General features: G+C 40.1%; 2 protein-coding genes across 2 annotated transcripts; both read left to right on the top strand.

The window, feature by feature from the left end:
- The first annotated feature begins 766 nt into the window (after window positions 1-766).
- On the top strand, window positions 767-4803 carry LOC131460875 (uncharacterized). The gene is made up of 4 exons (XM_058631745.1): window positions 767-1068; window positions 1317-1401; window positions 2128-2195; window positions 2273-4803. The coding sequence occupies exons 1-4, from the start codon at window positions 947-949 to the stop codon at window positions 3606-3608; spliced, it is 1611 nt and encodes a 536-aa protein (XP_058487728.1). The 5' UTR covers window positions 767-946; the 3' UTR covers window positions 3609-4803.
- Window positions 4804-6473: 1670 nt separating this feature from the next.
- pdrg1 (p53 and DNA-damage regulated 1) lies at window positions 6474-12503 on the top strand. The gene is made up of 5 exons (XM_058630573.1): window positions 6474-6608; window positions 7748-7823; window positions 8026-8100; window positions 8511-8591; window positions 11796-12503. Exons 1-5 carry the CDS (start codon window positions 6525-6527, stop codon window positions 11876-11878), a joined length of 399 nt encoding a protein of 132 aa, XP_058486556.1. The 5' UTR covers window positions 6474-6524; the 3' UTR covers window positions 11879-12503.
- The last annotated feature ends 342 nt before the right edge of the window (window positions 12504-12845 follow it).

The raw sequence follows: 12845 nt of genomic DNA, 5'->3' as shown, positions 1-12845 counted from the left end.
TAACGCTTTTTTCTGTATTTGTAGTTGTACGCTTTTTTTGTATGGAAAACACAACATACAGCTGAAACCAGGAGACAGTGGATAATAATCAGTTATGATAAATGAAAATGTCTGGGGGGAAAACGGTTGCGAACAGTGTTTTCTTTGGGCGATGATTCCGCATTGTTCCTGGAAACACTTACATAGGACAAAACCTAAAGTGTATTTTAAACGTTCTGTCCGTCACAATGAAATAAAAGAAAACAGGAAATCGTGAGGACTTCTTCACCAATAGCCAAAAGAGTGGGATTCTCGAATCAGTTTGAGGGGAAAACAGGTTCATACATCACGATATCTGTCAAACTGAAGAAAACAAACTTGTGAAAAGTTAAAAGTGCAGGATTTATCTATTTATTCACAACATAGAGAACAACGTGCATAATGTCTTTGCCCTGACCTCGATTATTGTATTGCACAATGGTGGATGATGAAGTGTGTTTTTCGCATCTTGTAAATTTATTTTTGAAAACATAAATTTGTTTCAACTTTGGTTTAGTTTGATTTAGGATTTGTAAAAGAGTTGAAGCATGTTGTGAATTCTTAATGTGAAAAGTTCTATATAAATAAGCTTTACTTACTTACTTTGTTAAAAAATGTCTCACGTTTTATAAATAATGGTTTGCACTTCCAGGCCACCGTATGAAGCTGTTAAATGAGGGTAAAAACAAATCTGCATAGTTGTGCTTTAATCAGGCCGCTTGTGGCACCCACTCCTTGAAAACGCATGAAGTACAGGTGGGCGCCTCTACTGCCCCCTGCTGGTCAGCAGCTGCATTGTCCATCACGCAAACATGTTATTTTAAACGGCGACGCGGTTTGTTCATTTAAGCCCCTGCACACACACATAAGGATTATCATCATCACCGCCGTGTGTTACAGCCTCTTTTCACTGGAGTCGCCCTGTGTTATGGGCTCAGTGCTGCAGGAGAGAGGGGGAGGCGTCATCGTCATCAGGGGGGAGACGGAGAGCAAGAAGAAGAAGAAGAAGAAGGAGGCGACATGGAGCAACAACAAGCCCAATGAGCTCAGGTACCGTTACATACATGACCGTGTTATGCTTTTATAAGCAACAGTGACAGAACTGTGCTGCTGTTTTTTCTACATAAACGCTGCTTGTCTTTGTATCTCTGCATTTTTTTTATCCATGCTTCAATAATAAAACATAACCGTCATGCAAAACATTGTGGATTTTTATTGATTTATCATGATGTTAATTAGGTCAGTGAATGCATGTGTAATATTTGCACTGTATATATGCGTTTTCTTTGTTTCCTTAGTAACAAAATGGGAAGACGGCAGTCACAAAGGAAGTCAGTGCAGCCACAGTGCACCTTCACAAGTCAAGAGAACAATAATGACAAAGTAAGTGTGAACAGAACTACAAATGTGACTGTGTTTGATTGTGAACTTATTTTTTTATCAGAATAAATTGATTAATTTTGCTAACTTTTACTGGGTAATTTATGATTTGGTGCAGATTTGAATATGAAGATCAGCTGATTTTCCCAATTTTGTCACAACTGAAAATGACATTACTGAAAGAAACATGTTCTAAAAGGTACTGGGCAGTTAAATCAACAATGAAGAAAAAGAAAAGTCAAATGCCTTTAATTCAAAGTGAATGTAAGCTGGAATCCCTAACTTGTCTCTGAAATGTATAATCTCCACGTTGATCACAGAAATGTGATCGTCAATTCTGATTTTCACATCAGATTTATGTCACTTCAGTCCATGGTACTAGTTCAGATATATATATGATATGTGAGAATGTCATATCAAAATCCAACCTTAACTGGGAGCATGGCAAAATCAAACAACGATGGAGGAGAGTGCTAAATCTCACCCGAAAATTCACTGCGATAGTTGATGTCGTCCGTTGTGGTCGTTGATGACACATGCAAAAATGTATCAGTGCACACTCAGATGTCATAGACTTGTAGTAAAGAATGTGAACCATCAAATCTGATCTGTGAAGAATCAGATTTGATGGTTCACATTCTTTAAGGTGACTTCAGCAATAAAGTCGCCTTACTGGCCCTATTTCTTTTGTTTCTCTATCACAGTGTCTCTCTCTCTCTCTACTCACAGAAACTGCCACAAAGACGAAAGCACAAGCCCCACACTGCCCTGTCCAAATGCAATAACTGCCAACACAGGTGGGATTTGTGTGTAAATGCGATGTCTTTAATTATTGTCCCGGTGTTGGGCTAATATCGCCTTCTTTTCTTTCTAGTTCTCAGGGAACATTGGAGACCAAGTCTCATCTACTGTCCCCAGCTGAAGACAGGACGGTGCCAAAGGTGCAGCTGGCTGCTCGGCTTTGTGGCCACAGTGAGATGAAGCCCACAGGATCCAGGAGGAGCAGACACACACCAGCTTTTCCCTGTCACCATCTGTCTGATTCCAGCCCCGATCTGGTGGAGAGACCTTCACCGAAACCAGCGGTGGGACAGCTGAGTGGCCATGGAGATGGTGACAGTGACACTGACTTGTCTGAGTCAGAGAGACTTCCCGTGTCGTCCTCAGACCGGGTTCCTCCACAACTCGAGCTGAGGCCAGACACCACAGCGCCTGAAGACTGGTCAGCTCGCAGCCCCAGGCCGCGACACAGTCGCAGCAGTTCTGACTTTCCGGATTTTCTTCCTCCACCTTTTAACTCCTGGAACCTCAGTCAGCTTGCTCTTCTCTACAACATGGAGAAGAGTATTGGGGCGTCTCGGCCCAAGCCAATGGGATGTCTGGAAAGATACCTCGAGAAGCTGCTGCAGCTGGAGTGGTGTCAGGTTCAGACTACCCAAGAGGAGAGTGGGAGTTCGTCTGTGTCAGATGTGATATCTGGCTGCCACAGGTCACCTGCGGCTGCCTCGTCACGCCTCAGCACACCGAAGTGTATCCTCCAGTGTCAGCGTGCGTTCCCCCTCACCTTGCTTTCCTCCCTGTCCTGTCACTCCACAATGCTCTCCAGCTGTGCCTGCACTCTGAACCGCATCCGCCACTCCGTTTGTAACACGCCAGGCTGCCACGCCACCCACAGTCCCAGCTGTACATCGAGACTGAGTCCCATGCTGGAGCAGAGACGTCCCGTATCACTGCCTAAAAGGAGCTGCAGCGAGAGCCGGGTGCATTTCTCAGACAGGAGCACAGTTTCCCGAGCTCAGAGGTTGAGCAGCCCGGTGAGGGCCAACAGCTATCTGAGGAGAATGCAAGCCTCAGGAAACATCCGCAACTCAACTCCAGGCACTAACACCAAACCTCACGCCACTGCCAGGGACTGGAGTGTTGGAGCACGGGGACACGTGATGGACTACAGGACTGAAGAGTTCAGGAAGAGGAGCAGCTCAGAACAGAGGAGATGCGGAGGAGCAGAGAGACACCAAAATGGATCAGAGAGAAGACGGAGTGGTTCTGAGTGTAGAAGAGGAGTAACTGAGCGGATGAGACTAGTTGATCTGAAGGAACCAGAAATCAAACCAGATGCTGTCACTGCAATTATGGACAATTTATCTGCATCCAAATTTCCTCCTGGTCACAGGCCAAACAGGCCAAAACAAGTGGAGTTTGTTACATGATAGCACCTGGAGTTGTTTTGGTGTGATCTGTATGTGACAGCTGCTCATTTTCAAATACTGTAGTGCTGCAACTAATGATTGTTTTCAGCAATCCCACTATATATTATTCTGCGCCATTAACTAGTTCCACATACTTCAACGTAGAAACTTAATTCAAACTTCAAAATGTTGAGCTCAGGACATTATTCTGTCCATATGAAATTTGTTCATACTTCATTCCAAAATATTCCACTTTTTTCAGAGAAAATTTCTCATTCCAATGAATATTCTTAAGGTACACTCATTTTCTACTTTACTGGTCCGACATAATTCAACAGTAATTAATCATTTGAACTTCAAAACATTCACAAGAAGACACAGACAATCACACACAGTCACAGTTATAAAGTCATCATAATTTTCAGCCTCTTCCAGAATATTTGTATTGCAAGGATGACATCAAATACTAGAGTGGAGAGAGGTTTAACTTTTAAGAAAATGTTTCTTCAACTTGCTCTCCATTTCACAAACTTCACTCTCCATGCATGACTTTCTACCAGAACGTAGACAAATGTGTCTCTTTTCATACAATGTGACTACCAAAGCACAGTGACTTACAGAATTTGAACTGCAACTCCTCTCAAAAATGAGAGGAGAACCATTCAGCATAGAGCACAATACAAACGGTAATGGCATATTTCCATCAGCTTGCCTCGCCACGGCATGGTTTTCCACTCGCATAGTAACTGGTACCAGGTACTATTTTTAGTACCTGCTCCTGTGAGGTTCCAAAAGCGTGCTGAGTAGGTACTATGCAATGATTGGTCAGACTGCTGGCCACTGACTGGCCAGAGTGCCATCTGGTGTATTTAGGGACAACACCGCTGATCGTGAGCGGCATAAACACTGCCGCTGTAGTCAGAAATCAAGCCGAACAGTGCCAAACTGTAGATCAGTTAAAACTACTTAACAATCCTAAAAACGTGGATTGATTTCCAACAACTACCAGGAGTCTGGTGTATTTAGGGACAGCACTGCTGATCATAGACCCTGCCGCTGTGTTTCAGTCCAGCGACTGTGTCAGATGGAGTCTGTGCTCTGGTCATGGAGGAAGTACTGAACAAATATTTTTAATTAACTTATTCTAGTAATTTGATTCAGTTACACTGAAAACAACTGCTTTACAAGTCACTAGTCACTCGTTTGTGTGTGTGTGTGTGTGTGTGTGTCGTATATAAAATGTAGTCACCGCTGTTTCTCACAGCCATGCAGTGATGACTCCGCCCACGTTGAGTAGGTTCTTTTTTTTGTACTGGAGATGCAACCTAAACCGTGCCGTGCCGAGGCGAGGCGAGTAGAGCCGGTGGAAATACGACATAAATGGACCTCTCCTGCTCTTGGGCAGAAAAACTAAATTCCCTTCTTTTAAAACTGCCATTTCTGACTCTTATCTTCACTAAATCTACATCAGGCTCCTCAGGCCAAGACTTGTGACACTCACAGTGAAGACATTTCAGCAATACAAACTACAGTCTTAGTAGTTTGAATGGTGCATCATTGGTGCTCTGTGTATTTTTAATGTACTTGCTCCACAAAACAACCATAACATGCAGGTGCCACAGCACAGCTGATTCAGATTAGCAGATTAGACTGCACACATCTGCAGCATCTGTTTAGCCAACAGTCATGTGTGCTTGTGCTGTATCCGCCTCGGCGATAGTCTTGTTCATATTGCGGTATTTCATTTTTGCAATTATCACGACAACCTTAATGGATGTATTCAGATTTTGCATATATTTCTAAACCCTCATTTGCACACATTTTCAAAGTCTATCTGGACATTCAATTAGAAACTTCAATTCATCTTTTCAACCTGTCATTCGTACCAGTTCAGTGCAGCATGCCATATTGGCTTCAGCTCAGGCAGAAGGCAGCAATTCCACTGCAATTTCTCCAGATATTGCCTTCTATGTGGTTACATCATGAGACATTTGGTATTTGACCTGAAATCTAGTGTGAACTGACACTCATTCCAATTTAAGTCACTCACCATACAGCTTTACAGAGCCTTTGACGGGAATGTCTACTCCTCAGGTATCACAAAAATGGCTGGCCTCCATGGCTGTTGTGGTGTTTAACAAGACATATGAAGGTAATGTGACCTTTAAGTGTATTTACCACACAGCAAGATGTGAGATGCTGTTTGCCCTGTAATTTTAAATGTGAAATACTGTACATTTCTGCATGTTAGTAGATGTCTGTGTTGTGAGTTGCACAGCACAGACTAAAAAAAAGTCTCTTTTGTTTTCATACAGAATGTGATTTGTGTACACCTTCATAAACTATAAAAAGATTGTATAAGTAAATCGAAGTATCTTATGTGATGGTCACAAGTAAGTGTGGCTGAGTAAACTACAAAGAAAGTATACAAATAAACACACAAAGTACTAAGGAAGCCATTTCCACCACTTGAAAAGTAAAGATATACATTAGTATGAGATATATAACTTACTAATTCAAGTGGCAGAAAGGGGCTTCCATAAAGTATAGTACATGCATTTAGCACAGTTTTTGTTATAAATGATCATGTATGTCAATAACACTTCCAAAGCAACATCCATAGTTGACTAGATGTATATTTTCATTTCATTATTTATACTATTATCTATTTATTATCCTCTTATTTTAAATGTTGCTTCCTCTTTTTTTCATTAGACATATGAAAATTAAAATGTTTTTTTCTAATATTCATGATTGACCTGGCATTATGTTATTTGTTAATTCTGTCCAATCATCTGTCTTTATGTGTAAACCTGTTCCAATCAGAGACAGGGTGGGGGCGGGTCCGCTTCCTCTTGGGTGAGGAAGGGCGGGGGAAAGAAAAAAGCGTCCTTGTTTCTGACCGGACGTATTTTTGTAGTCACACATCCACCAAACATGGACGCTGTTTCGCAGCGTGTTTTGCAGTATTTGACAGAAGTTGAAGAAGCAGCGGAGGATGTTCTCACCTCTAAACAACAGGTAAGCTATAACAAAGTTATTTGGTAACAATCAGCTGTTTGTAATATACACAGTTCAGGTGAACCTGGTAGTGTGGATACACACTTTCTAACTGACATAACTACGTCTGAGAGGGTTAGCAGCTAAGCTATCATAGCTATTATATCATATCAAACCACATGTTATGTGGTTTACTGCCATTTTATAAAAAGCTGCTATTAAAATTGTCGCCTGAAATGTATTAATGTACCCCGGAAATGTACTTCTTTTATGTCACAGCCGGGAAAACTCAGGTGTCAATATTGAGCTTGATTGGTATGTCAATGATTGATTATCGGGGACACCTGGTGCTTTTCTCCTGCCACTAGACTAAATGTATCTAAGTAATTTTACAATGACCAGAAAAAAACTGCAATAATCTCAAAAACAGAATTATACAGTTCACGGATGAGCCTCAACTTTAAAATTGGTAACTTGCTCTCATGATGATCTTTGTGTGTAACAACTCAATGAAAAACAACTGCAACCACAAAAATATTGATGTTTTTTGGACACATAATTAATGTTTCAGAATGAAGGTGATGAGTATGCCATTTTAATGTTGGGGCTGATGCAGATACCTGCACTACAATTTACTTTATTATTTATATATTTCATTATATTAAAACAGTCAATACAATAGGGACATGGCTAGTTAGTCCACTGACATGCTATAGTCTCATAGATAACTATAGAGTTAATCTGTAATATATACATCTTTTCTGTTTTCATGTTCACTCGTATCACAACCATAATAGACAATGATTATAATATACAATGACCCTTTTGAAAAAAATACTTGACACAAAACATGACTATGATTTACATTTTACTCATCAATCCTAATGTTTGATTTTATAATTAAAAAGTATATAGATATTGCAACTGTACCTCCTTTGTGATGTTTATAGATAATGTTCAGGGTATTGTTGACATAATAGAGACCCTGATCTATAACAACAGTTTTGCACCATTGCTGTTTGCTGTGCTCTTTGCCTCACTAGCTCCCATTTACTTTCTTGTTCTGTTGCTTGCTCTTCTCTTATGTCTATCCCTCCCTTGGTCCATCAGCCCCTATTTTGTTCATACAATAAAACACTGACATCCTCTGTCTTTTTCAGATAGTTGACCTGGACTCAAAGAGAAACAGGAACAGAGAAGCACTCAATGCGCTAAAAACTGAAATACCTGATTCGGGTGAGTAACGGCTCATCACAGTTTTTCTTGCCACAATTTCAGTGCAACTCACAGACATCCCTTGGCGTTGGTTATGTTAACACAGTAATTGGCATAATGCATAGCATTATGATATGTTGATATGGTAGAAATGTGTAATTGCAGTAGTGCTTTTAAACACATTGATCATTATATTATTCTTAACCACTGCTGTTTGTTTCAGAAAAAGTGAAGGTTTGCTTTGGAAACATGTTCATCAAATTTCCCAAATCAAAGACGAAAGAGATGATTGAGAAAGGTAAAGACCACCACTAAATTTGTCTTGAAATATCAATTTATTTGTTTCACCCACACAATTCACAACTGAGCCAAATTATGAAACGTCATTACCTAGTAACCACACCATGTGCAAATGCTCATAAACTTGAATTTTGTGTTTGACCACTGAAAGGATAATATGCCATATGTACTTCATTGTTAATTCAATGAGATAAGTTGTTTTAATTGAATGTCTTATTTGTAAATTAAAATAAAGGATTTCAAACGCTGAAAATAATATATTGAAAGACTCATACTGCAGGAGTTGAATTCACTTTTTCCATACATAAGCAAAACATGAAATCATCTCAAACTTGTGCATTCAGCTGGGATAATCTACATGGTTAATATTGATCCTCATAAACAGTTTTTTGTCGTTGTTCATCATAGACCAGGAGCAGCTCGAAAAGGAGATAAATGATGTACGCAAAGGACTGAAAGCAAAGGTCAATCGTCTCAATGAGATGCAAGGTATGGAGAGCATCATGTTGACCACCTACAATGTGTTAATGTACAGTAAAAGAACAAGTTATAATGTTTTGTAAATATGCATATGTGCTTTTTATTTCACTGAGAATTAAAAGAAGAGATTGATACTCCTGTGGCTGTATGTTAGGAGCTGGTGACAGGAAGAAATCAGAAACTGCCGTTTGTTTAAAGGTCCATTTAGTAACTGTTAGTCATATCTAATGGTTTTTAAATGTGAGACTGTAGACAGGACTCACTTTCAAAAAGTGCATCAGGAAACTACAGTGACCTTCACATACCAGAAAGGATTTCATCATTTTGTAATAAGCTTCTTCTTCAAAATACAAAATGCACGCCCTGCTTGGTCAGTTTGAGTCAGAGGCAACTGGACTTGAAGTATTTAAGTTTTAGAAGGTATTTTAGTTTAGAAGGTTTAAAAGGTTTGTGGTGAAACCCAAGAAAATGTAACTTCTGAAAAGTGGGCAGTGCTCAGTCACTGCACTGTGTTCTAAACAAAGAACACAAATGTCTTTTGGACATCAAATACCTGGATGAATAAGAATCTACACTGTAGAGCTGCAACTAAGAATTATTTCCTCATTCATGAATCTGTCGATTACTTTTGAGTGTTTGTTTGGTTCATAAAGTGTCTGGAAAATGTATGAACCGATCCGATATTGATATCGGATAATAGGTCCGATATCAGCCACAAAACGAGTATCGGATTAAATCGGACCGCCTCTAAAATCTCCGATATAAGCGATCCGATACAAGCAGTCCATTCCGCACCAGCACTTCTATCCAGTAGCGCCTGCTGTGATCACGTGGCCTCTGCGTGTTGGATGCCTGTAGAGCCCTCATGATCACAACAACAGCGTGTGTGTGCTACTACTATTTCAGTGGTTAAACTTTTTTCTTTAACCTCTGAAATCAGAGGCTACGAAGTCTCACAGTGAGCCCGAGCTAGCCGTTAGCACCATGCCAGCTCATCCTGAGGCGAGCTGCTAAAACAACATTATTTCATAAACTAGCGCCACCTGACAACTTTCAACAGCCTCCGTTTGTTAATTATACCCCAAAAACTAGCCATGCCAAGAGCTTTCTGAGTGTCCTGAAGCTCCACTGACGGAGCTAAGTTTTTGCTGGGCCGGTCCTTGGGCTCAGGGTTTACCTGCGGGACAGTCACTCACCATGTGTGGGTTGGGCTAATCCAAAATAGTGAAAACAAGGGGGTGTTCTCTGAAAACACGCTGTTACCTGTGAAACACGGGTGCTCTAAACACACTCCCATTGGCACTTGATACTTTCCTCCCAATGAAATTAACCATAGACTTTATGAAATTAACATGGCAAAGAAATCTAATATGCAACCCATTGGTTAATAATAAATGGGTCAGTTTTTCCTCATACCTACTGTTGCTGACTATTGTTCTTTGTTTAAGTAATATCACTCGATCAAGCCTGTTCTAACATTTCACACTACAAAATAAGTAATTAAAGTATGTATGATTCATGCTGATATTGTATCGGATCGGTATTGGCCAATACTCAAGGCTGCAATATCAGTATCGTATCGGGACATCCCTACTGGAAATGTGGAAAAATGTTGACCGGTGATTCCCAAACCTCGGAAAAAATGTGTTTGCAAATGTCTTGTTTTGCCTACAAACCATAATCTTTCAGTTTTAATGATTTCTTTGTCAAATGGAGCAATGAAATCAGAAAAATATTCACATTAAAAAGCTAAAAAAATTGGAAAGAAGTGGATGGGGTGTTTGTAATCAGTTGCCCATGTTGGCTCGGATCCAGTACTTGAGATCGGGATCAGGACATCCCTATATGTAAAAATACTGTATGGCTTTATATTCTGCCAATGAACCCTTCTAAATGGATCATTCATTGATCACATTAGCTGTAACTGAAGGGCAAAGCTATGAAATGGAAGCCATTGCAATTATGCAAGCTTTAAACTTTTATTTTGGAAACACAAACAAAACAAATAGGTGTACATGTTCGGTCAGCATGAGCGTTTTAATAGGGGCTCATGCAAGCCATAGGCTCTTTTTCTCATCAGAGTTTTGACATGTTTTAGCAGGAAAGGTACACACAGGTGTTACTGATCACATTTGCGCTGATTCTTCAGTTCAAGTAGTCAGTGTGCGCCCTGACACTGACTCAGCCATCATTAAATTGATACTTTGCAGTTGTGTTCTTTTCCTGCTGTGACCTGTCAAAATGTCTGCCATGCAAAGAAAGCCCATTGAGACTTGGTCTGTGCTGCATTTGTTTGACAACACTTTTTCATTTTCTTATTCAGCACCAACTGTTTTTAAATAGTAGGTCCACTTTGTCTGAGCACTGTGTGTGGTCAGACAAATGCAGCACACTCCAAAGGTTGTGAATGGCATTTTAATGTTTCATTCCAACAAATCTCAGTTCACCGTTTAGTTGTAGCTTTGATTAAATCCTAAATAATCATGATCTGAAGTTTACTTCACAATATTTTAGCTGAAACAGTATTTCTTAATCGTCATCTTTAAGGCTGTAGATGGGGGTGCTGACGTTTGGAACTCCATCGCTCACTGTATTCAAATAAAAAGAAATAATAATGGCACCCTCATTGTGAAAACATTATCTTACAAAATATTAGTTTAGGACATTAAGTTCTGGAGAGTAAATTGTGTCATTGGTTATAAATAAAGCATTTTATGGGCAGTCGCTAAGGAATCATTAGATGTGTTTGCCAGTAAATCTTTCCAAACATTTCTGTCAACAGAGCTGTTAAGCTTTTAACATTTGGCTTTTGCAAGCCATGAAAGTTTAGACAAACAAAATATATGTAAACACAGACTACTCTTGGGAAATATCTCTGCAGTATCCCTCGAAGAAATGCCTGCGCCTCAATAACTTATGTTTGCAAAGAAAAGCAATCTGCGAAGTAATTTGATGTTAAAGTCTAAAAATCTCCCAGTGGTCCAGTTGTTGGAAGAGGGAGTGGGAACTGCGTCCAGTCTGTGTTCAGTCAGATCAGGGAGAGGTTACAATTCAGTAATTATTCCTCTGGTAACATTGTTATTTCCGGAAGAAGGCCTCAGTCCCAATCACATACACTGTAAGTGGAAACACATGAATTGCTACCATTCAGGACATTTATAGTCCCAGGACTGCTCTGTGAGGAAACCCTGACGTGTCTGTGTTTGTTTGCAGGGAACCCCGAGCTGAGAGGCTACAACCTTTGTCCTCTGTCCACTGATGAACTCAAAGCTTTGAACAGCATTTTAAAGATATGACATTGGAGCTGCGAACCATTTCATCGTGCTGAGGGACATAAGGCCAGGGAACATGATGACACGTTGCCTAAGAACGTCCCTCGGAAATCCATTATATTCTCGAGTGAAGAAGCCACAAAAGAAGAAAGTTCAAGGCTCGAGCTGCATTTCTGTGACAGTTCTGTCATCATGTATCATTTCACATGACGACGTTGTAAATGGATGAAATAACCAGAAAGAAAACAATCCTGATCACTGAACTGCAACACTCCCGTATATAATAAATGAGTGGTTACAGCAATTTAGATTTCACTGTGCATTCATGGTTGTCCAACTCTTGATTAACTGCCTGCTGTATAACCATATCTAATGAGAGGCGGTGGTGGAGTGTGAACACACCTGTAATCACAATACAGTAGTGATGCTACTTTACTCCTGCTGTAGTACAGTCGCTGGTGCTGTAGCTTTTTCACTGCGGACTCTGTGGCCTCCCCTCGATTGTGAGCATCACGACTGTCTTACTCAGTCCAGTGAAGGCCCACACATCCAGCTTTATTAAGCACCAGGTGCTGGACGGAGGAGACGAGAGTCAGGAAATGAGTGTCCGCACACCTGGTGTGGGTAATTAAAATGTTTGATAGCCTCAGCTTGTGTGCAGATGTCTCTTATTTCAAACATTCCTAAAGATGTGTCAAAAAGCAAAACATTTTTTTGAAGCTGTTGGATCAACAGTTATAAAATCAAATACCGCGTTAGAGTAAATGGTGAGATCTGAAAACATGAAAACATTCACACAACAAAATGAAAGTGAGCTCAACTCCACAAAACGGCACTAAATAAAAACGTTTTAATTGTAAATAAAAGTTCATTATATCTATTGTGTTTATGCATTGTGCAAACACTTAACGATATAACTGGATAATGTTTCACCTTGTGTGAAATGTTTTTGAGTTTTCTCTCTAAAACACTCTAAAACCACAATTACCTG

Source organism: Solea solea, chromosome 6 (genome assembly GCF_958295425.1).
Source record: "Solea solea chromosome 6, fSolSol10.1, whole genome shotgun sequence".
NCBI lineage: Eukaryota > Metazoa > Chordata > Actinopteri > Pleuronectiformes > Soleidae > Solea > Solea solea.
This window is presented reverse-complemented; position numbering and strand designations above follow the sequence as displayed.

Coding starts and splice junctions, on each gene's coding strand:
- LOC131460875 (XM_058631745.1), top strand. CDS start 947: ATGGGCTCAGTGCTGCAGGAGAGAGGGGGAGGCGTCATCGTCATCAGG. Junction 1,402..2,127: donor AAGAGAACAATAATGACAAA/GTAAGTGTGAAC, acceptor CTCTACTCACAG/AAACTGCCACAAAGACGAAA. Junction 2,196..2,272: donor TGCAATAACTGCCAACACAG/GTGGGATTTGTG, acceptor TTTTCTTTCTAG/TTCTCAGGGAACATTGGAGA.
- pdrg1 (XM_058630573.1), top strand. CDS start 6,525: ATGGACGCTGTTTCGCAGCGTGTTTTGCAGTATTTGACAGAAGTTGAA. Junction 6,609..7,747: donor TTCTCACCTCTAAACAACAG/GTAAGCTATAAC, acceptor TGTCTTTTTCAG/ATAGTTGACCTGGACTCAAA. Junction 8,592..11,795: donor TCGTCTCAATGAGATGCAAG/GTATGGAGAGCA, acceptor GTTTGTTTGCAG/GGAACCCCGAGCTGAGAGGC.